The sequence below is a fragment of the Balaenoptera physalus genome (assembly GCF_965194825.1).
Source record: "Balaenoptera physalus genome assembly, chromosome: 20".
NCBI classification, from domain to species: domain Eukaryota; kingdom Metazoa; phylum Chordata; class Mammalia; order Artiodactyla; family Balaenopteridae; genus Balaenoptera; species Balaenoptera physalus.
In genome coordinates this window covers 44,248,860-44,271,369 of record NC_138901.1, presented here as the reverse complement: position 1 = coordinate 44,271,369, position 22,510 = coordinate 44,248,860, and the positions used below count along the sequence as shown (strand labels likewise).

At 49.4% G+C, this 22,510-nt stretch overlaps 1 protein-coding gene across 4 annotated transcripts; it reads right to left on the bottom strand.

The window, feature by feature from the left end:
- Positions 1-4,192: 4,192 nt before the first annotated feature.
- Positions 4,193-22,460, bottom strand: RAD51D (RAD51 paralog D). 4 transcript variants are annotated; one of them, XM_082441808.1, is made up of 10 exons: positions 22,175-22,460; positions 21,805-21,866; positions 21,486-21,604; positions 15,085-15,166; positions 14,666-14,842; positions 14,122-14,217; positions 10,929-11,019; positions 10,739-10,809; positions 8,236-8,400; positions 4,193-8,066 (listed from the first exon to the last, which is right to left on the bottom strand). In XM_082441808.1, the coding sequence occupies exons 1-10, from the start codon at positions 22,254-22,256 to the stop codon at positions 7,983-7,985; spliced, it is 1,029 nt and encodes a 342-aa protein (XP_082297934.1). In that variant the 5' UTR covers positions 22,257-22,460; the 3' UTR covers positions 4,193-7,982. The 4 variants fall into 4 exon arrangements, with proteins under 4 accessions (XP_082297934.1, XP_082297931.1, XP_082297932.1 ...); XM_082441805.1 differs by having other exon boundaries at positions 14,708-14,842; positions 22,175-22,395; XM_082441806.1 differs by lacking the exons at positions 10,739-10,809; positions 10,929-11,019 and having other exon boundaries at positions 7,839-8,066; positions 22,175-22,395.
- Between the last annotated feature and the right edge of the window lie 50 nt (positions 22,461-22,510).

Below are 22,510 nucleotides of genomic sequence, written 5' to 3'. Positions count from 1 at the left end.
TCCCGCCCCTCGCGCGGCCCCGCTCCCGGCGCGGCCCCGCCCCCCTCGGGAGCGCGCCTCCGCTCCTGCCGCTCCCGAGCCACCATAGAGACGGGCGAGCCGCGCGGCGGGCTAGAGCGCGGCCACCGCGCGCGCCCCCTGGCGGAGCCCAGGCCGCGGGAGGCGGAGCCCGCCGAGCCTGAGACCGGGCTAGGCGTCGGTACCCCGGTGTGAGGGCATCCGCTGCTCCTCGTTGCCTTGGTTACCGAACTCTGCACGAGGAGCTGAAGGGTCCAGATCCGTGGTGCAGATTGGTGACACTGAGCGAGTCCCATAACATCTCAGAACTCGTTTCAAAATAAAAGTTTCAAAGTTGCCTCACTTTCATATTCCATTGTTCCTCACAACAATGGCTATCAGCAGGTGATGGTCCCCAAAATTACCATGAAAGAAGCCCAGGCCCACTAGAGTTCACTAGCTTATTCAAGGTCCCATAGTTGGAAAGTATTAGAAGCCAGATCTGGAGGACATCAAAACCCACGTTTGTCCCATTCACTCAATGGCACCTCCCTCTCCAGCATTTCCCAGTCTAAGCCCCCAGAGTTAGCTAGTTTCACCTTAAGAAAGTGAGGAAACTGCTAAGAGGAAGGCCCTGGTAGAATGAAGATGGCTGTGTGGAGGAGCCCACTCAGCCATTCATCAGCTAGCTGTGTACCTTTCAGCAGGTAATTAACATTTCTGAACTCCGGTTTCCTCATCCCTGAAGAAATTGGTATGGTTGGTGTGAGGCAGGTTGGTATGAGGATTAAATAAGCTAATACGTATAGAAGTGCTTAGTAAATTATAAAGCACTAGGGTTGCATGGGGGATCATTAGCCAGCGTGGACTAAGAAAATGTCTAGTCACGAAAATAGTAAATTCAAATCCTTCTTCTGATGGCGTCTAGTGACACCTAATTTTCTTATGCCTTAGGTTCCTACTGAGACCTCCCAGAGTTGCTCAAGCAATTTGTATTTTAATATAAGGAATATCACAAGGAAAAGTGAAGTAAAAATATTATCATTTATACATGCAGACTTCGTCACTTTACAAGTATTATTTCTAGTCTTCACAACCCAGCAAACTGAGTACTATTATTCCCACGTTATTAATGAAGAGCTGCCTATTCAGAAATTTACCCAAAGCCAAACAGTTAGGAAAAGGCCGAACCGGAATTTTAAACTAGGTCTTGGGGCTTCCCTGGTGGCGCAATGGTTGAGAATCTGCCTGCCAATGCAGGGGACACGGGTTTGATCCCTGGTCTGGGAAGATCCCACATGCCGCGGAGCAATTGGGCCCGTGACCCACAACTACTGAGCCTGCGCGTCTGGAGCCCGTGCTCCGCAACAAGAGAGGCCACGATAGTGAGAGGCCCGCGCAGCGCGATGAAGAGTGGCCCCTGCTCGCCGCAACTAGAGAAAGCCCTCGCACAGAAACGAAGACCCAACACAGCCAAAAATAAAATAAATAAATTTAAAAAAAAAACAAACTTTAAACTAGGTCTTTCCACCACCAGGAATGCATGTAAGGACTGACCTGCTAGATGCCTCCTGTACCTGAATTAACTGTGCCCATCTTTTTCCTATCAGGCTATTTTGGTAACTTTCCTTGATGCAATGCCCTGTCCTCTCTGCTTCTCTCCAGGGGTTTATTTTCCCCCACGAAGGCATTTATTATCTCTTCTTTTCCCCTCTCTGACTCCTTTTCTCTTGAGATATCAGGACCTTGTTCATCTTATTTCTGAAAGGTCTTTGTGACCTGTGATTAAGGCACATCATTCCCCACCCAGTCTCTCCTTCTCTTGATGTTAATTATTATCATAGAAAGTTAATAGGTCCAGAGCAAGGGATGGGGTAAGGCCCAGAGATGTCTTTTTGTAAGCTTAGTTTTTAAGCTGAGTGCTCAGTTCCGAAAGGGAGTGCACTTAAGCCACTGATTGGTCTAATAATTGGTGTCAGAATTCATGATATCCTTGTGGATTTTTTCTGGGCCCTCTGGTCCATATTACAGCTAAATCATTAGAACGCTGCTAAATAATGTGCATGTCGCTAAAGCGAGGAGGGCTCAGAGCTGCATTTACCCACACTCCTCCTTTCTCCACCTTTAGTATTATCCCCATCACTATTTTTCATCTTTATCGTGCCCTTCCGCAGAGGCACTCAATAATGTACCCATTGTGCAAGTAATCTGAAATCCTTTTCAGCAAGCAATAGTATTTAGTACTAATAAAACACTAGTTTGTCTACCAAGTGACATATTTATAGGAGCTGTTTACGTTGATGTATTTTTATTTCTACTCATTTGCTAAGTACTTTCCAATACATATTTATGAAGCGCATGCCTTTCCCCAAACAGTAGTGAAAAAATAAATCATATTATTTCTTTTACTAGTAGCAGCGTGGCTTGTAAGTCCTAGAGCCCTGATTTTTGTTACTTTTGGCAAGAGCATGAAAAATTAATGGTGACTGATCATCTACTATGTGTCAGACTCTGTGAAAGGCACTTTACATAAATTATCTGTTTAATTCCCCTGAGGCATATATTTTACCAATAAGGAAAATGTAATTCCCCTGCAACATACATTTTACCAACAAGACAAAGACATTACCTTGTCCAAGTAATTCAACCAGAAAGGACCCAGCAGGGTTTTGAACCTAGATTTTCCCGATTCCAAAATCCCAAATCATCATTCTACTTCACCAGCTCTTAAATCCTCCGGACCTAATAAATTTTGCAAAATATAAAGTATTCCTTTCTGAGAGAGGTTGTGTAGGTTATCCCAGAACGGAACAGGAAGTGATAAACAGACACAGGATGTTAACCCCAATTTTTCTATCGGAGGTTATTCTCTGAGGGAATTATTCCCTAAGAAATCAGTGGTAGGGTGTTTCCGGTACAAGAGTTCGACTCATACCTGGAGACAGGACTGGCTACAAAGTTTTCAGGGCACAGTGCAAATGTGGGACCCTTGTTCAAAAAGTGTTAAGAATTTCAGGATGGCAACCGGAGAGCATTAAACTAAGCACGAGGCTCTGGGCAACTGCACTGGTCACACTTGAAGCCAGCCTTGCCTGAACAGGACGCTGTCACTAGTTTCTCCAAGGCATCCTAAGCTTTTCAATGATGTGAAATAGAGTGCCTATTATTAATATTGGATGCTATTCCGCAAGATAGTATGGAAAAACCCAAAAGAACTTTTTGGCCAACCCAATATATGCCTGGGGAAGTATTTGGTGTTTTACATAAGCTATATGACCCTAAAGCAATTCTATGCAATAGGTATTATTTTCCCCATTTCCCAGTGGCTGAAACTAAGGCTTAAAGAAGCTAATTCATCCAATGACATACAGTGTCAGAGCTAAGACCAAGTTAGATGAGATGAAAATCTTGCTCCTTGACTTTGTATACTTGTCAGCATACACCCATTGTCTTCTGGCAAAACCCAGGCTTATATTGAGACTATTACAGCCAGAAACTAAAGAGGCAGCAAAGAGCTAGGATTCAAAGCCTACTCATGGATTCAAGCTTGTGCAGCAGCTGAAGTGCACTTGTACAGCTCTGGGATGCATGGACCTTCCACTGGCTGGGAAAGAGAATTCTACACATGCCAAATGGAATGGCCAGTACCTGGCCTCCCTCTCCAGGATAGATAGGAAACACACTGAGGTCCTTACCTTCATAAAAGGTAACTACAGGGAACCTACAGCATTTTACTTAATGATAAAATACTGGAAACAGCTCACTAAAATCAGGAACAAGACAAGGAGGATGGCTATTGTTGCTTCTATTCAACTTAGCACCGGAAGTTAGTCTAGCCAGTGAAATAAGACAGAGAAACATCTTTCTGAGGGTAACCTTGGATGAATAATCTACCTAGCTCTAATTTAAGCTCCAAGCATCACAGAGTTTTCTCCAATGCCCATCCCCAGCAACTCTCCCCAGTGCAACTCCATGCCAGAGCACAGTAAAACCTAGTTAGGATGTGCACCTAAATCCCTTACCTCCTGGGATGTCCCCCGTGGTCCAGTGGTTAAGACTCCGCACTTCCACTGCAGGGGAATACAGGTTTGATCCCTGGTCGGGGAACTAAGATGCCGCATGCCGTGCCAAAAAATAAAATAAAATAAATCCCTTACCTCCTGCTGGCTCACGTCTCAGGGACACACAGACGCTGTTGTTTTTCATTCAGCTTTATTTCCCCCCAAACCCCCGGTTCACCTTAATACCAATAATATCTCCCTTCTTTGAGTGTTTGTCATTCTCTCATAACTTCCCTAAGGGAAATCAGAAAGAGCTGAGAAAGTAGATCTCTGATCCAGCTTTTACGGCGAACAAAGATAAAAAGAGGTTGGGATGGGTAGCCTTGGTTGCTATCGGGGCAAAATACAAAGAAGAATTTAACTGAAACATTCACATAGTCACAGCCGAAGGCAGCATGAGGATGGAAGGAAGTAGGGTTTGGGATCAGACAGATTCAAGTTTGGATTCTGGTGCTGCCCACTTATTAGCTTTATGTCCATAACCTCACAGACTCCCATTTACTGTCTGGAAGATGGAAGGCTTTCTGAAGGTCTAAATGATATGTGGACAAAGGGCCTAAGCACATGTGCGCCTCGATACACTTGCCTCATGGACTTTGGCAGACACTGGTGGTTGCCCATCCAACGTCCAACTCCTCCACGCACACTCCCCCCTTTCTAGTAGCATTCCCCCCTTTTTTCTTCTTTTTTTAATAAATTTATTCATTTTTATTTTTGGCTGCGTTGGGTCTTCATTGCCGTGCGCAGGCTTTCTCTAGCTGCGGCGAGCAGGGGCTACTCTTCGTTGCGGTGCACGGACTTCTCATTGCGGTGGCTTCTCTTGTCACGGAGCATGGGCTCTAGGCGCACAGGCTCAGTAGTTGTGGCTCGCGGGCTTCAGAGCGCAGGCTCAGTAGTTGTGGCGCACGGGCTTAGTTGCTCCGCAGCATGTGGGATCTTCCCGGACCAGGGCTTGAACCCGTGTCCCCTGCATTGGCAGGTGGATTCTTAACCACTGCGTCACCAGGGAAGTCCAGAATGACTGCTTTGATGAGAACAAGCTTACAGACAAAACCAACACAAAAGGAGAGCAGAGCAGAGATGGAAAGGCCCTACGCCGCTTGATGAGCCGCCAAGTGAGCCAACCTTGGACGTCGTGTTACTAGAGATAACAAATGTTATTGTTTAAGCCTCTTTCAGCCAAGTTTCATTACTTGCAGTGGAAAGCAGCCACAGTGATACATGGACCTTGAGCCTGAGAGCCTTTGGGAGTTCAAGTGCCTAACAAAAGCCATCAAGTGCTAGCACATACATAGTAGGGACTCAACATTAACGTTGCGTAATATCAGACCAAGGACATTCAACAGTCCTCTGTAGGATACGTAAAAAGACACTCTGGGGGGACCTCAATGACTGGATCATGTGAAAAACATTCCTGCGTTTCTCCTTTGCCATCTTTAAAATGCCTTAAAACCCACCCATTTGTATGTTTAACAATTGCTGAGCTCCCATACTGTGGAAAGAGCAAAAGAAAAATTAACGTGGGAGCCCTGCAAGGGGATCTTGGGCTCATGGGCAGCCAATAAGACAAGTCTGAGTGGTACAGGAGGATTGCGATGTCTATCTAGACCCCAGCTGAGGCATAAAAAAGGGAGGATGTCAGGGTGGGTGTGCACCGACGCAGTCACGGCTGGGCGGAGGCAGACACATAAGCAAAGGGAGCAAAAGGCACGTGGGCAGGAGGGCCAGCCCGGCCCCAGGCCTGTTAGGGGAGCCTCGCAGGGTGGCTGGCCTGGAGCGGAGTGTGTGGGCTCGGCATGAGGATGAGGTGAAGCCCCCGTCCGAGAACAAGGCCAAGGAGGAAGCGAGCTGTGAGGGGCAAAGTCCTGCAGAAATGTCACGGGGTGGTCTGCAGCAGCAATGAATGGAGCGCCTTCCTGTGGCCAGAGAGGCTACCTCGGTGAGGCTGTGTGGCTGGAAGAAGTCCCCACTGAGGACAGAACTGTGCCGATCGGAAACTAAAGGCAACATGGACACAGAGTCCTGGCTGAGGAATCGAGAGTCCTGGGTTCCAGCCCCTGTTCTGCCACTGGGACTGTCATTTCTCCTCTTTGGGCCTCAGTTTCCTTCTCTGTTAAATGACAAGATGGGGCCTATGATCTTTACAGGCCTCTCAAACCACACTATTGTAGGGTCCTGAGTCAAGGACGGAGCACCCGGCACCATATATGGGAAGTACGGCAGATCTGCCTGGGGCAGAGATGGTAACCAGCCTCCACCTTGAACGCCAGTTCCAACTGACTAGTTGTGGCTGCCTGGAGTGCCATGTGGAGAAAAACCAAAACTGCAAAGGACTCTGAGCTCTGCCAAAAAGAATGCTTGATTGATTGGTGATGTCTGCGTGGGCTCAGGATGCCCAAATGGTACAAGTGACAGGGATGTGCCAGTCCCAGCTTAACGTCTTGTTTCCTACTACGGTTGCAATTATGCGCCAACCGCTCCTGGTGTAAGGATGCTGAAGATTCGTTTCTCCTGGGAGCCTGTGAAAGCAGCAGCGCCAGGGTTCCTCCTCCAGTCTGCAGCTTACCAAGCCTGTCCTCACTCAGGCAGATACCCTCGGGCTGGTCTGCCACTTGTTCCCAGTCCTCCAGCCTTCTTGCTTTTATCCCTGCTGTGTTCATCACCTCTAAATGTCGTATCTTCGGCCTGTAACTCTGACCTCTCTTCCTGCAGCCAAGCAACTAATTAACTACATGACAGGCTCTCAAACCGAGAAAGGCAACCTTCCTTTAAAAATTGTGGTCAGTGAACAATCCTGATCATTTCTCTCCTTTGTCTTTTATCTCCCCTTCCCTGGTGTCCTCCTCTCCGCCCAGCCAGGGTTATAGCTTGCAGAGGGATGGCCACAGTGCCCGTAACAGACAGGGGGGTTATTTCATACACTAGGGCACCAGGCTGTGGTATAGCTGGCAGGAAGAGAGGGGTAATTATATTGCATGTTGGAGCCATCGGCAATGAATTTCTACATAAAGAACTAGATTTGCCATGTATTATTTACGCCAGCATCAATTTTCCCAGCTGGCTCTATTTACTGTGCAAATTCTCCTCTGTCTGTTTATGGGCAAGGCCATGGTTCAGCACCTCTGGTTACTCGACACTGTGGAGGGGCCCCACAGGGCACCACACACGTTAAACAAGTGGCTGGATTCACGGGGACCAGGTCACATCTTCCCTTCCTGTTAAATTATATTCCTGGGACTGTAGTGAGCTCCCGATCTCACCTGGTCATGGTGATGCATGCAGGTTTGTGAAACCAAATGGGCAAGAGGGAAAGAGGAATAACCATTCTTTGGGGCCTCACTAGGGGAAACTGAAAAACCACCTTCTCGGGGGAAAATGGATGGCTCTGGGGCTCAGAGGATTTCCTTTGTATGTTTTTAAGATCAGGACCTAGATAAAGAAGAGTTTTGCACTTACAAGGTTACTTCCACCCGGTAACTCAAAGAGAGAGTTAAGAGAAAGGGAGCCTCATCTTACAGATGGAAAAACAGAGGCAAAAAAAAAAAAGAAGAAGAAGAAGGGAAGCAAAGGCAAGCTAGAGGCCTCAGACTCAGTCACTGTGTTCGGATGGAGTGCAGGACGGTGATGCACAGGGTTGCCTGTCCAGTCACCAGCATGCCTCTTCAGAGATGCCCAAGACACTGAACTCGGCGCCTGCTGGAAACATACGTGGTAGACACAAGGGAGGAAAACCTGGTACCAGCATGAATTTCTGGGTCCTTGCACAGTAGCATCCTCTCTAGCCAGTAACACTGTGTTTCCAGAGAGAGGAGCTAAGGACTAAGATGTCTGCCCAGCCCGAGAGCTTCTCTGCAGCCCCAAGGGCTGCCGGCAGTGAACGGCAGGCGTTACTGTGCAGGAGGGTTTGTCCCAGTCAACAGCAAGTCACATGTGGTCTCCCTGTAATGTTGGGCTCTGCACTGGAGTCCCCCAGGTCCCAATGTCCACCATCTCCTGGAAACCTGTTGGCTGGAACAAGACAGGAGGGGAAGGTGAGTTTTTGAGTTGAGCAGCCCAAGTGGGTAGCCTCTTTGGCTGCAGGGTCTCAGTATCCAGAAGTTCCTCGATGAGACATCTGTGGGCACAGAAGCCACCCTCAAGGGCCCAGATTCCTGGCTTTCCCCTGGGGCTGGCTCACCAGACGGGGAGATTTGGTCAGACACGCCACGCGCCAGCTGCCTGATGCTCCTGCACCTTGGCTGGTGTCCAGGAGAAGCCGGGTGCTGGGCACAAAGCTCCAGGAGCGTCCCAGGGCAGGTTTGAGCTGCCCGCTGTCCCTGTCTCGGGTCATGTGATTGGTCACCTGCGGCAGAAAGAGTCAAAGGCTTATAGATCCGTAATGCTGGTACAGAGGACATCTGCTCCTATGGCTTCATTTTACAGATGGGAAAGCTGAGGCCTAGTACAGGGAAACGACTTCCCCAAGCTTCCATAATTTATCAACGGTCTGGAATCAGAACCCTGGGCTCCTGACTTGCGCAGAGCTCTTGCCACTAAACCACAACGCCCCAGGCTTGATTCCAATAAAAGGTAACGGGGCATGTGTCTGGGAAAAGCAGTGCTGTCCGCTAAGGCCCACTACAACCCCAACGCAGCAATCGGGCATCCTGAGACCACGTGCACCCACCCCTTTGTGTCAGGGTGTGCATCTGTGTGTAGACGTGGGAGGCGTTTTGGAAAGGGGGATCCTAATTTGGTCGGTCAGCTCTACTCTGCCCAGGCTGGTCTCAGGTAAGCAACGCCAACCTCACTGCATCCTCTTGAGGTTACCCCCTGCTCCCCACCCCACCCCTGGGAGGAGGTGTGGCTTGTTCATCACTGAATCCCTGCTGCCTAAGCCAGAGCCTGGCACACAGCAGGTGCTCACATACATGCTACAGTCTGGAGAGGGAGGCCTTGGGACCCAGTATAAGAGCAAACGAAGGGACTTCCCTGGCGGCGCAGTGGTTAGGAATCCGCCTGCCAATGCAGGGGAACATGGGTTCAATCCCTGGTCCGGGAAGATCCCACATGCTGCGGAGCAACTAAGCCCAAGCGCCACAACTACTGAGCCTGCGCTCTAGGGCCCATAGGCCACAACTACTGAGCCCGCGTGCTTCAACTACTGAAGCCCGCATGCCTAGAGCCCGTGCTCCACAGCAAGAGAAGCCCACACACCACAAAAAAGAGCAGTCTCTGCTTGCTGCAACTAGAGAAAGCTCGCGCGCAACAACAAAGACCCAACGGAGCCAAAAAAAAAAAAAAGAACAAATCCCCTTATGCTGCTGGTAGGTGCACAAAAACTATAACCTTTTATAGTGGCTCGCAGCACAGCCCAAGAAATAAATAAATAAAATAAAATAAAATAAGATGGTGTAGTATAGTTGGCCCTTTGTATCTGCGGGTTCCACACCCACAGATTCAACCAACTACAGCTCAAATCCACAGTTGGTTGAATCCACAGACGCAGGACCCACGGATAGGGAAGGCAAACCGTATTTAGCACCTGGTCCTTTAGAGGAAAGGTTTCCTGACCCCTGTAACATAGGTATTAAACAAAATAATACGTAGCTGCTAAAACTGGCATTCTTAAAGAATCTATTAAAAGACATGGGAAATGGTGGTGTGTTTTTTTTTTTTAACAAGATTACAGTTTAGTTGGAAAGTTGATTAAAAGTATATGTATAGGGCTTCCCTGGTGGCGCAGTGGTTGAGAATCTGCCTGCCAATGCAGGGGACACGGGTTCGAACGCTGGTCTGGGAAGATCCCACATGCCGCGGAGCAACTGGGCCTGTGAGCCACGACTACTGAGCCTGCGCGTCTGGAGCCTGTGCTCCGCAACAGGAGAGGCCGCGATAGTGAGAGGCCCGCGCACTGCGATGAAGAGTGGCCCCCGCTTGCCGCAACTAGAGAAAGCCCTCGCACAGAAACGAAGATCCAACACAGCCATAAATAAATAAATAAAAATAAACCCAAAAGTTAAAAAAAAAAAAAAGTAAAAAAAAAAAGTATATGTATATATGCAGAGAAAAAAGATTCTATGGAGGTATATAAAAATATTAATATGGTTTCTGTGGATGTGGAGATCGATTACAAATTTGACTCTTATATTTAACTATTTTTTACACTCTTTTATGAGAAGCATGCAGACTTCTAATAAACTACTCCATAAGCAGAAAAAGTTACTTTAAAAGCCAAAAGATCCCTTTCTATGAAGCTCTGGAAAAGGCAAAACTATTGGGACAGAAACCAGATCAGTGGTTGTCTGGGGCCGGAGGATCTTTCTGGGGTGACAGAAATATTCTGTATCTTGACTGCGGTGGGGTAACAAGGCTGGAGATGACTATATCAAACTTCAAACAAGGAGAAGGTTACTCTGTATGAATTATACCTCAATAAAACTGACTTAAAGAAAGTAAACGGAAAAACAAGACTGTCCCTGATCCCTTGGCTATTTAAGGTCTGATCCCCTCCCAGTCTGGTGCTCTAGATGACTCAGGGAAGTTGGGCTATGGTCCTTTCCCAAAGGGCCACTTAGGGGGTTCAGAAGCTGCTCTTTAAGGGAAATAAAGAACTGTAACTAGGAAGAACACCTCCCCACTTGGTGAAGCCCAGGGGCCAGAGGTAAGGCAAGGATGGCTGGCCAAGCCCACTTCCTCACCACCAGTGCCACGCTGAGGTCACGGGCCAGAGTCTTCAGCTCTCGGGCCAGCTGCATCATCAAGGCCAAGCCTGGGGAAGAAAAACCGGAGAGGGTGGGCAGCAGGGCATCGGGGACCAGGCTGGCCGGAGATAGGACTCCAGAGCCGGGAGGCAAGATCAAGACCCCTGGGCTCTGCCACACCACTCACCTTCCCTCTGCTGACCTCCCAGAAGTGGGGCGACCACCGCAGTGACCGAATCCACAACCACCACCTTCAGAGTCCCTGAAGAACTGCTCACCTGCGGGGTTGATGGGAAGCAGGTGCCATGAACCAGGTGGCCTCTAGGGGGCGACCATGACCAGACAAGCCTGCTCCTCTTTCAGAAACTGGTAAGAAATAACCTCCCCCACCCCAAATACAGCTGGGCATGTATGATGGAATTTCAGCAATGTCTTTTTTTTCCCACCCCCATTTGTATGTATAACAGATTTTACTGAAGAATTGGGTGGAAAGAGAGAGTTTAAATCACAGGACATCACAGATACCCTAAAATAATTAAATTTGAGAAATCCCTGCTCAGATCCTGTGGTCTCCTGGTCAGGAATTTTCTTAGTAGAATCTTTCTCCTTGTGGCCAGTCCCCCATCATCTTGTCAGGCTCTCTTTTCCCTCTCCTGCTTACATCCCAACTTCCTAACTTCCTTTGCTGAAGAGGTCAGCCTTCTCTTTACTTCAGTCTCTTTCAAGATTGTGCCTCTAGGGCCTAATCGTCCATATCTAAAAAGGTTCCAGGGGCTCCCCTGGTGGCGCAGTGGTTAGGAATCTGCCTGCCAATGCAGGGGACATGGGTTCGAGCCCTGGTCCGGGAAGATCCCACATGCCGCAGAGCAACTAAGTCCGTGTGCCACAACTACTGAGCCCACTTGCCACAACTACTGAAGCCCGCGTGCCTAGAGCCCGTTCTCTGTGACAAGAGAAGCCACCACAATGAGAAGCCTGTGCACCGCGATGAAGAGTAGCCCCTGCTCGCCGCAACTAGAGAAAGCCCATGTGCAGCAACAAAGACCCAACACAGTCAAAAAAAAAAAAAAAAAGAAAAGGTTTCAAATATAGACTATATAGACAGCCACCTGCTAAAACCAGGAAACTAGGAAACATCCTCCTAGTTTCTTAGACCTAAAATGTTTCTTGTCCTTGAAGCTTCCCTTCTCTCCTCCCTTATTCCTTATATCGAGCCCATTTGCCAATTCTGTTTCCATAACTGGTTTTTTTCATCTCACGTTGGCCAAGTTCTGGATATTCAGCTTATCTTGTCTGTCTTTTGCATGTCTCCCCCCTCACATCCCAGTTATTGACTCTTGGCAGTCACTGGCTGTCTAAGAGATGCTGGCAGAAAGAGAGAGATCAGCTTAGCCCTTCCTTACTCTCTGGGAGAGCAGGTTGAAATCTCTGGCCAAAATGGGACAACAAGCCTTTGCCGCTTGTAACAATGGGGCTATCAGGTATCTGTGGCAGACAGACCCCACGATCCCCACCTCTAGGTGTTTGAGTCCTCTATGATCCCTTCCCCTTGACCCCGGGGGAGTCCCATGACTTGCTTTCTTACTAGTCAAATGTCAAAGGTGTTAGGATGTCACTCTCTTTTTCTGGCCGCACTACATGGCTTGTAGGATCTTAGTTCCCCGACCAGGGATTGAACCCAGGCCCTTGGAAGTGAAAGTGCAGAGTCCTAACCACTGGACCGCCAGGGAATTCCCTGGATGTCACTCTCTTGATTAGGCTACATTATATGGCAAAGGGAATGGGCTGCCACCCCGTGATTATATTATGTTATGTAAGATGGTGTGTTGCTGCCTATGATGGTGCTGTGAACTGCCTATGCAAAGGGCCACATGTCAGGAACAGTGGGCAGCTTCAAAGAATTGAAGGTGGCCTCTGCCAGCAACCAGCTGCCAGCAAGGAACTGAAGCCTCTAGGAAATGAATTCTGCCAAAAACCTTGAATGAACTTGTAAGTGGTTCTTTCCCCAGTTGAGCCTCCAGATAAGAACACAGCCCAGCTGCCACCTTGATCACGGCCTAATGAGACCCTAAGTAGGGGACCAGGCTAAGCTGTGCCCAGACTCCTGACCTACAGAAACTGTGAGGTAATTAAATATGTGTTGTTTTAAGTCACTAAGTTTGTAGTAACTTGCTATGCAATAATAGAAATATATACCATCTAATGGCCCTACAGTAAAAAATATCGTCTTTTGACACTGGGAGTTGAGAGATCTGGGTTATAAGCTTTGTTCTTATCCTACATATGTGGTGACTTTGGGCAACTGACTGAATGTCTCTGGCCCTCACTCTCCTCATCTCTAGAAACGAGAGGGTTGGATTAGGTCAGGACTACTTGACTTCATGTCTCAACACATGGGGGTGTCATAGCCTGTTACGATTCCTATGGCAAGCATTTGTTCAACTATTGTATGTTCTAAAGTTTATAAAATGCTTTACTTTATATACAACCCCTGGGTATGCCCATGGGAACATGTTATGCTTTGGGGTGAGAGATAAAGTTTAAGATGAATTAAACTATCCTCTGTAAGGTGTCTCCCAAATCTAAGAGTGTATAAATCAGTGCACCAAATCCTGTCTAAGCACCTATCAGGTGTAGCAGGGTACCAACCCAAATGCCATTCCAAACCCCTCTTCCTTGTTAACAGGACTCTGAATGTGTTCAAGTACTGGGCAGAAATCTCCTGACATCAGGGAAGGTGGGCCCAACCCCTGGTCTAGGAAAAACACATAGCTCAGTTTTGGTCAATTAGATGTAATGGGAACAGGGAAGCATACTGGGGGGTTCCAGAGGAAGATTTTTCTTCCCTTATAAAAGGGAAGAGGTACAGAAAAGAGGCATCTATCTCTCACTGACCTAAATATGGATGTAATATGGATGTGTGAAGACATGATGCTCTGAGCCATAGCAGCCACTTTGCAATCATGAGGGGGAAGAGCAAGAGAACCAGGCACACCAACCTACAGCCCTGACATTATGGACTTGCCAACCTCCAGACTCACGTGAGATAATTAAAAGTCCTCAAGGTTCAAGTGTCTGTCAGATAGACTCTATTACCTGCAGCTGAAAGTAATCTTAACGGATCAGGCGTTGGAATGCAGAGATGAATATGACATGATCCTTGCACTCAAGGAAGGGGCTTACTGTTTAGTGGGGAAGATGGGCATGTAAATGAGGAGGCACTCAGGAATGAAATCCCATCCTGGGAGCGGCAGACACAGCTAGAGTCACCAGATTGCACATCTGCGTTTCCAAGCAGAGTCTGTAGTAGGACACCTGCCCACATGCAGACAGCACTGGCCAGCTGGGGGGAGCAGGGAGGGGCCGAAGAGCAGGCTCACCTGCTGGGACACAGCGCCTCGCAGGTCCTGCAGCACATCCAACATCTGGAAGATGTCAAACGCACGCACCACCTGGATCCTCTGGAGAGCTCCCGCCTGAAGAGGTAGGAGATAGAAAGGAGAGCTCTGGAGAAGAGGAGCAGGGGGTCGCGCAAGATGAAGAGGGATTTTTGAGGCTGAGCAGGAAGAGGCACTTAGACAGAAGGACTCAGGTCCAGGATGGCAAAGGGGCTCTGTCTGATGGGCCAGTTCTCACCAACGTGGCTGCCTGGGTGCTGAGCTGCAAAGCCAAGGCGGAGCTCCGTGGGAAGGAGGGATAGGACTGATTAGTGTGTCTTCCACGGGCAAGAAATGGGAGAGAAGCACAGATGCTGGGTGTATGGCAGCCCTGAATTAGGGTATGGCAGGGGTGGGATGATGTCATAATGGGGAGGCTTGCAGAACAGAAAGTATTAGTAGAACAGCAAGTGTCAAAGCCAGAAAAATATCTATTCACACAAATGACCAAAATTCTTGCCACGCTGGATAACGGGGTCTTACTTACGGTGTCAGAACCTCCAAGGAACCCAGCCCTCCTGCTCTCTACCTGCTCCCCCTCATCTGGGGTTCTGGCCTGAAGTAGCTGGAGGATGCGGGAAGCTGTGAGCCCTCCATTGGAATCGATGTACAGGACGTTCTGCTGCAGGCCATGGGCCACGTGTGCAGCCACACAAAGACATACCTGAGTAGAGATGGGGCACTGGGTGAACCTGGGCCCTCAAGGAGGGCCCAGCATGCGTGCTCCCACCAAATCCTGTCCAGATCCCAGAGACACGAAGGGGCCAAGCCCAAGCCCCACTCCTCACCACCCGTCTTCTCTCTTCCGATCTCTGAATCACAAGCACACTGGCAGAAGCTTCCCCAGGGACCCAGGGCTATGCACCCACCTCCCCCAACCCTCCTGGCTGCTGGACGCACGTGTACCTGGGTTTTGCCGCTACCTGGGCCTCCTACGATTTCAGTCACTTCTCCAGTATAGAGACCAGCATCCAGCAGTTTGTCCAGGCTGATGGCAGAAGAGGAGGCAAGAGAATCAACTGAGGGGATTCGAGGGAAGGGAGGGGAGGAGGAACCAGGAAAAAAAGCAAGACATCCCTTCCAAGCACTGTTCTGTCCAGAGACATTCTAACATCTCTGGCCAGGAGGCTTCGCCTGGTAGGGTTTCCTTTGGGGAAAGCCGGCACGGCTAAATGTTCCTCCTCTGGCCCCTCATCCTTTCACTCTCAGCTTACAGATCACTCTGGGTGATCACTTCTCCACAGAGGTCTCTTTGCCACCCCATCCAATGGTCCTTTCATTCTCCATCTCAGCCCCTTCTGGGTTTCCTTGATAGCATTTCCCATAATTTGGCATTTTCTAAAACTTTGATATAATTATAGATTCACAGGAAGTTGCAAAAAAACAATGTACAGGGTGGTCCCATGTACCCTTTACCTAGTTTCCCCTAACGGTAGCATCTTTCACTATAAGATGTATTGTACTACACTACAACATCGCAAATTGACACTGGTGCAATCCACAGAGCTTATTCAGATTCACCACCATTATTTCCGTGTGTGTCTGTGTGTATAACTCTATGCCATTTCATCGCATGCATGGGTTTATGTAACCACCGCAAGCAAGATACAGAACATTTCCATTGCTGCAAGGCTACCTTGTGCCACCCTTTTATAGCCACTCCCCTTCCATCCACCCCTAATCCCTAGCCCCTGGCAACCGCTTAATCTGTTCTCCATCTCTATTGTTATGTTATTTCAAGAATATTATGTACACAGAATCACACAATATGTAACCTTTGTGATTGGCTTTTCTCACTCAGCATCATTCCCTCGAGATCCAAGTTGTCACATGTATCCTTTGTTCTTTTTTACTGCCCAGTAGTATTCCATGGTATGGATGGACCAAGTTTGTTTAACCATTCACCCACTGAAGGACATTTTAGCTGTTTCCAGTTGGAGGAAATTATGAATAAAACGGCTATGAACATTTGCATACAGGTTTTTCTGTAAACCTAAGTTTTTATTTCTCTGGAATAGATGCCCCAGAATACAACTGTTGGGTTGTACGGTAAGTGCATATTAATTTCACAAGAAACTGTTAACTTGTTTTCCAGAGTGCCTATGCTATTTTACTTTCCCAACAGCAATGTATGAGGTAATCCAGTTTCTCCACACCCTTATTAGCACTTGGAGTTATCACCATTCTTTATTTTAGCCATTCTAGGAGGTATGTAGTAATATCTCGTTGTGGTTTTAATTTGTATTTCCCTAATAACCAGTGATGTTGAACGTCGTTGGTGAAATGTCTGGTCGTGTCTTTTGCCCATTTTCTAATTGCATTGTTTGTTCTACTGCTCAGTTTTAAGAATTCTTTATATATTCCAGATGCAAGTCCTTTGTTGAATACATGGATTGCAAATATTTTCCCCATTCTATCGCTTGTCTTTTCATCCTCTTGCAGAGCAAAAGTTTTTGGCCCAGAGCACCCTGGGGCAAGGACTGGGCCTTGCTCACCCCAGAACTGGCACAGTGGCTGAAACACAGGAGATGCACAATAAATGCTTCCAGACAAACGAGTGATAGAAGGTTCCTATGTTATCAACACTCTGGCTGTGGAAGCCTTGAGATAAATTCAAGTCATGGCCAATCCTAATCCAGTTTCTGTCCCTAAACCACCAGGAAACAGGTCACTACCCACACCCCATATCCTGCCCAACCGAGAGGGCAGACAGCAGAAGCAAGAAGAACTACAATCCTGCAGCCTGTGGAACAAAAACCACATTCACAGAAAGACAGACAAAATGAAAAGGCAGAGGGCTATGTACCAGATGAAGGAACAAGATAAAACCCCAGAAAAACAATTAAATGAAGTGGAGATAGGCAACCTTCCAGAAAAAGAATTCAGAATAATGATAGTGAAGATGATCCAGGACCTCGGAAAAAGAATGGAGGCAAAGGTCGAGAAGATGCAAGAAATGATTAACAAAGACCTAGAAGAATTAAAGAACAAACAAACAGAGATGAACAATACAATAACTGAAATGAAAACTACACTAGAAGGAATCAATAGCAGAATAACTGAGGCAGAAGAACGGATAAGTGACCTGGAAGACACAATGGTGGAATTCACTGCTGCGGAACAGAATAAAGAAAAAAGAATGAAAAGAAATGAAGACAGCCTAAGAGACCTCTGGGACAACATTAAACGCAACAACATTCGCATTATAGGGGTCCCAGAAGGAGAAGAGAGAGAGAAAGGACCCGAGAAAATATTTGAAGAGATTATAGTTGAAAACTTCCCTAACATGGGAAAGGAAATAGCCACCGAAGTCCAGGAAGCGCAGCGAGTCCCATACAGGATAAACCCAAGGAGAAACACGCCGAGACACATAGTAATCAAACTGGCAAAAATTAAAGACAAAGAAAAATTATTGAAAGCAGCAAGGGAAAAACGACATATCCTACCCAACCGGTGGGCTGAAATTTCACCTCCATCACAGCCTATACTAACACCTCCATGTCCTGGCCACATGCATCCCTGTCCCAACCCTGTAATCACCTCCATGGGCTCCAGCCCTTTGTGATGGTCCTGGAAGACCTCCCATGACCCCTCTGTACATGCCAAGCAGCACTTAATTAAGCAACCCATCTCTTTCAATTCCAGGGCCCCCATGATTATAACCACAGGGCCCTGCTGGTCAAAACGCTCTGGTTACCACTCCGGCCCTGGGGCTTCTTGGGATAACTGTGCTCACCTTGTCTCTGTGTAATAAGCACCTTTTTAAAGAGCATCCAGCCTCTGCCACTGCTGGTTCCCGTTCCTCCCACTGAGATCAGAGAACCCCCAGTCCCATTATAGCAGTGGTTCTCCCAGTGTGGTCCCCAGACCTGCAGCATCAGCCTCACCTGGGAACTGATTAGAAATGCAGATTCTCAGGCCCCACACCAGACCTACTGAATCAGAAACTCTTAGGCCGAGGACCACATCTGAGTCTCAACAAGGATACATGGGGCTTCCCTGGTGGCGCAGTGGTTGAGAATCTGCCTGCCAATGCAGGGGACACGGGTTCGAGCCCTGGTCTGGGAAGATCCCACGTGCCGCGGAGCAACTAAGCCCGTGCGCCACAACTACTGAGCCTGTGCTCTAGAGCCCGCAAGCCACAACTACTGAGCCCGCGTGCCACAACTACTGAAGCCTGCGCACCTAGAGCCTGTGCTTTGCAACAAGAGAAGCCACTGCAATGAGAAGCCTGCGCACCGCAATGAAGAGTAGCCCCCGGTCACCGCAACTAGAGAAAGCCCGTGCGCAGCAATGAAGACCCAATGCAGCCACAAATAAATAAATAAATAAATACATTTATTTTTTTTAAAAAAATCAACCTCATTCTTGGCTGTGAGGATCAGTCTCCGTAAGGAATTCCCAGATCCACCTCCCAGCGGACTTCTCACCTGTTTCCATTCCATGTCTCCTGATGGACCTTCCTACCAACCACCTCTGCTCATCAACATGGACAGACCACCCCCCTTCCTCCGCCTGCCTGTGGAGCAGAAGTAAAACTGGGTCTTACCACCAGTTTTGAACACAAGTGATTTCTGGGATTTATTCTCCACCTTTCCCTCTGAACTGGCTTTTAGTCATTCTTTCAGCCATTCATTCAAACATCACCTGAATGTCTCACATTTCCTGAAGGCCTTTTTCTAAAACGAGGAAGAGGCAGAGATGAACAAGACACAGCTCTGGCCTTCAGGGAACCACCCATCTCCCCAGTTAGTACGGCTTCTTCCAAGGCAAGCTACGTGCTTTCTTGACCTCGTAAAGATCCACGGTGCCCGCCAGCATTACAAGCTGTGAGAAAACCTACAGCAGGGAAACCTGCTTCATTTGGGTTAACCAGCATTTCCCGAGCTGTTGACTACAGAACTCCCCTCCCCTCCCGTGTTAGAGTTACATCCATCAAGTGTCCAAAGAACACTGTGAGGACGGCTAGAAACCTAGTGGGTTGTCTTTGATTCTTCACATCTATATTCCCCCTGGCAGGAAGGCTTATCACATTTCTTCAACGTGCCTCCTGCCGTCCCCTGCCCTAGATCAGCTCACACACCCTCCCCTGCCAGGCTCCCCAGCCCCATCCACCCTGCCCACCTCCACCCTATGCCTGTAACTCTACTTTCACAATACAGCCTCCTGCCTGGAGGAGGCAATAGGGCAGATGCGATAGAGGTGGGTTCTTATGCTTAGGAGCCTGACAGGTGTGACGTCAAGGGCCTGGTCTGCCACTTACTAGCTGAGGTATCTTTTTTTTTTTGGCCTCGCCACACAGCTTGCAGGATCTTGGTTCCCTAACCAGGGATCAAACCTGTGCCCCCTGTAGTGGAAGCGCAGAGTCCTAACCACTGGACCCCCAGGGAAGTCCCTAGCTGTGGGATCTTGAGCAAGTCACTTAACCTGAGTCCCAGTTTCTTCATATACAGGATGATGATTTTCATTGCAACGCGCTCATTGTGATTGTGAAGACAAATGAAACAACGTACCTGGAGTAACGGTGCCGGAGTACTCAGAGAAGGCCCATCCGTTCCTCACTGCCCAAGGCCTGCCTCCTGCATAGAGCTTTCCTGAACCTCTCTGATCTCCCCTGCAGTGACCCACTGTGGCTGCCATCTTGCCAGTTTATCACCTGACTGCTTCCTCTGTATAATGCTGGCTTTACAAGCTCCCAAAGGCCAAGGCTGCTCCTTGTTAATCACCCCCTCATTTTTTATCTTTTATTTTTGCCACACCATGCAGCTTGCGGGATCTTAGCTCCCCAACCAGGGATCAAACCCGGGCCCCTGGCAGTGAGAGCTCCAAGTCCTAACCACTGGACCGCCAGGGTATTTCCAATCACCCCCTCTTTATGCTGCCTCCACGCATGCTCACACCTCTCACTTGTGTTTACCTGCCTTCTCTATCCAATGGGTTCTTAAGTGCCTTGCCTCACCTGTACCCGTATCATCTGCACTTATCTGGAACCCGTAGGCACTCGGCCAGGGCTTGATGAATGACAGAACTGAACCCCCAACCCGGGGAAAGCAAGCACTGTGCTCTATGAACCTTGCCAAGAGAATGTGTTATGGAAACAGGGAGGGCCAAACCAATCCAAAGACCTTTGTGGTGGCAGAGTTCTTTATCAAATTCTGCACCAACAGGCCAAGAATGAGGTCAGACTTCCTTGGCCAGAAGCCGCCTGTTTTCTTCCAACTCTTTCTCTCTCCACACAACACGGCAGAAGGTAACTACTCTCGTTCCCTCCTGCTGCAGAGTATGGGGAATGAACCAAGTTCTGGATCAAGTGCCCCAGGGCTGGAGCCCCACCTCTGCCCCTCACTCCTCTTGGGCTGAACTCAAGTGGGGTTAATAATCACTAACTCGGGCTTCCCTGGTGGTGCAGTGGTTACGAATCCGCCTGCCAATGCAGGGGACACAGGTTCAAGCCCTGGTCCGGGAAGATCCCACATGCCACAGAGCAACTAAGCCCATGTGCCACAACTACTGAGCCTGCGCTCTACAGCCCGCGAGCCACAACTACTGAGCCCACGTGCCACAATTACTGAAGCCCGCGCGCCTAGAGCCCGTGCTTTGCAACGAGAAGCCACCGCAATGAGAAGCCCGCGCACCGCAACAAAGAGTAGCACCACTCTCCACAACTAGAGAAAGCCCGCGCCCATCAACGAAGACCCAACACAGCCGAAAATAAATAAATTTTTTAAAAAAGAAAAAGAAAAAAAAAAATCACTAGCTCACAGGGTCACTGAAGAGATTATACAACCTATTATATAACCTACTATGTGTCAGTGGCTGGTATGTAGTAGGCACTTAGTCAATGTTAGTCCTGCCATGCTCTCTCTTGCCCCATCCTTAAGGGAAAGAGGGGGTAGGGGCAGAGAAGAGTTGCTCTGATCTGCTGAATAATAATGGAATACTGACATCTTGTGTCACAGGACAGTGGTTTTCACCCAGCGGCAATTTTGCCACCCTGGGGTGGGGGTGGGGGGTCATTTGGTCACAGCTGGAGACATTTTTGATTGTCAGACATGGGAAGGGAGGTGCTACCCGGCTTCTAGTGGCTAGAGGCCAGAGATGTTGCCAAACATCCTACTCTAAGTTCAGGACAGCCCCCCCCCAAATAATTCTGCATCCCAAAAGTTAGGAGTTGGAGAAACCCTGTTAGAGCTTAAGAGAACTCAAAGTCCTGAACATCCTCAGCACTGTTTGAAAAAGCCTGCTCTCCCTAGACGCCAGTATCAAAAGCCCGCCTCTCACCTTTTCCCCCAAGTACCCACACAAACCTTGCAATGCCGGTGGACAGGATGGCAGTGGAGGTCTTCAGCTCCTCGTAGAGATCAGCGCCATTGAAGGGGAAAGCCGAGAACTGAGCCAGTAGCACCCGCCTCAGGGCGACCAGGGCCTGCGGAAGGGGCGGGGAAACTCAGGAGAGGGCCGGGGCGCTCCGACCCGAAGCAGCCCAGAGTACTCGGCAATGACCCGCCAATGGAGGAGGCCCCCCCCCAGGGTCTCATACGGCCCCCTGATCAATCTCTGGGAACCTTTTTCTCAGGGATGGGCATTTAGAGACATCCAGGTTTGGAGCGGAGATTGTCAGCTCACCTTATAAGACAAGCCACATTTCTGGGCTACTTCCTCCAGGTCTGCTGAAACCAGGTCCACCACTGAAAACAAAACACGTGGGGTTGGTGGGCAGGAAGGGAGGCTCGGGGGCCTCCCTCACTTGACTTTTCCTCGCCTACGTCGACTAGCTGAGCCGCAGGACCTGGCGTGGTGCCTGGCACACAGTGTGGGTTCTACCCTTCCTGGGACGTGGCTAGCCCACTCCCACCTTCCCGGGCTCTCAAGGAGGCTGTGGGCGGAGGAGGGGGGAGGGGGAGGGGGCCCCCCCCTCCCGGGTGTGCCAGGGCCGGGGCCGGCCTCCCCGCTGGGCCCGGCCGCGTGGCCCGCACTGGCGCACGCCTGCGATCACCTGTCTTGATCCCGCGGCTCCGCAGAAGCTGGACCATGTCCTGGGTGAGACCCGGGCACAATCCGGCCCGAAGCACGCCCATGTTCCCTGTGGGCCCGGGGCCGCTCGTCCCGAGGACATCCGCGGGGCCCTTTCTGGACCGAGCGCGGGAGGCTGGAGGGAGGCGGGAGGGAGGCGGGAGGGAGGCGGGAGGAAGGCGGAGGCGGCGCGGAGGGTGCGGAGCCTGCGGGAACGCCGGCACCCAGAGTTCTCCCGCCCGGACCGCGCCGCAGCTTCCGGCTTCCAGGCTCCAGGGCCCGGCCTGCGGCGCCACCTGCTGGCCATGGGCCGGATGCG

Coding starts and splice junctions, on each gene's coding strand:
- RAD51D (XM_082441808.1), bottom strand. CDS start 22,256: ATGGGCGTGCTTCGGGCCGGATTGTGCCCGGGTCTCACCCAGGACATG. Junction 11,020..14,121: donor GAGGCGCTGTGTCCCAGCAG/GTGAGCCTGCTC, acceptor TCAACCCCGCAG/GTGAGCAGTTCTTCAGGGAC. Junction 8,401..10,738: donor ACCTCAGCGTGGCACTGGTG/GTGAGGAAGTGG, acceptor TTTCTGCCGCAG/GTGACCAATCACATGACCCG.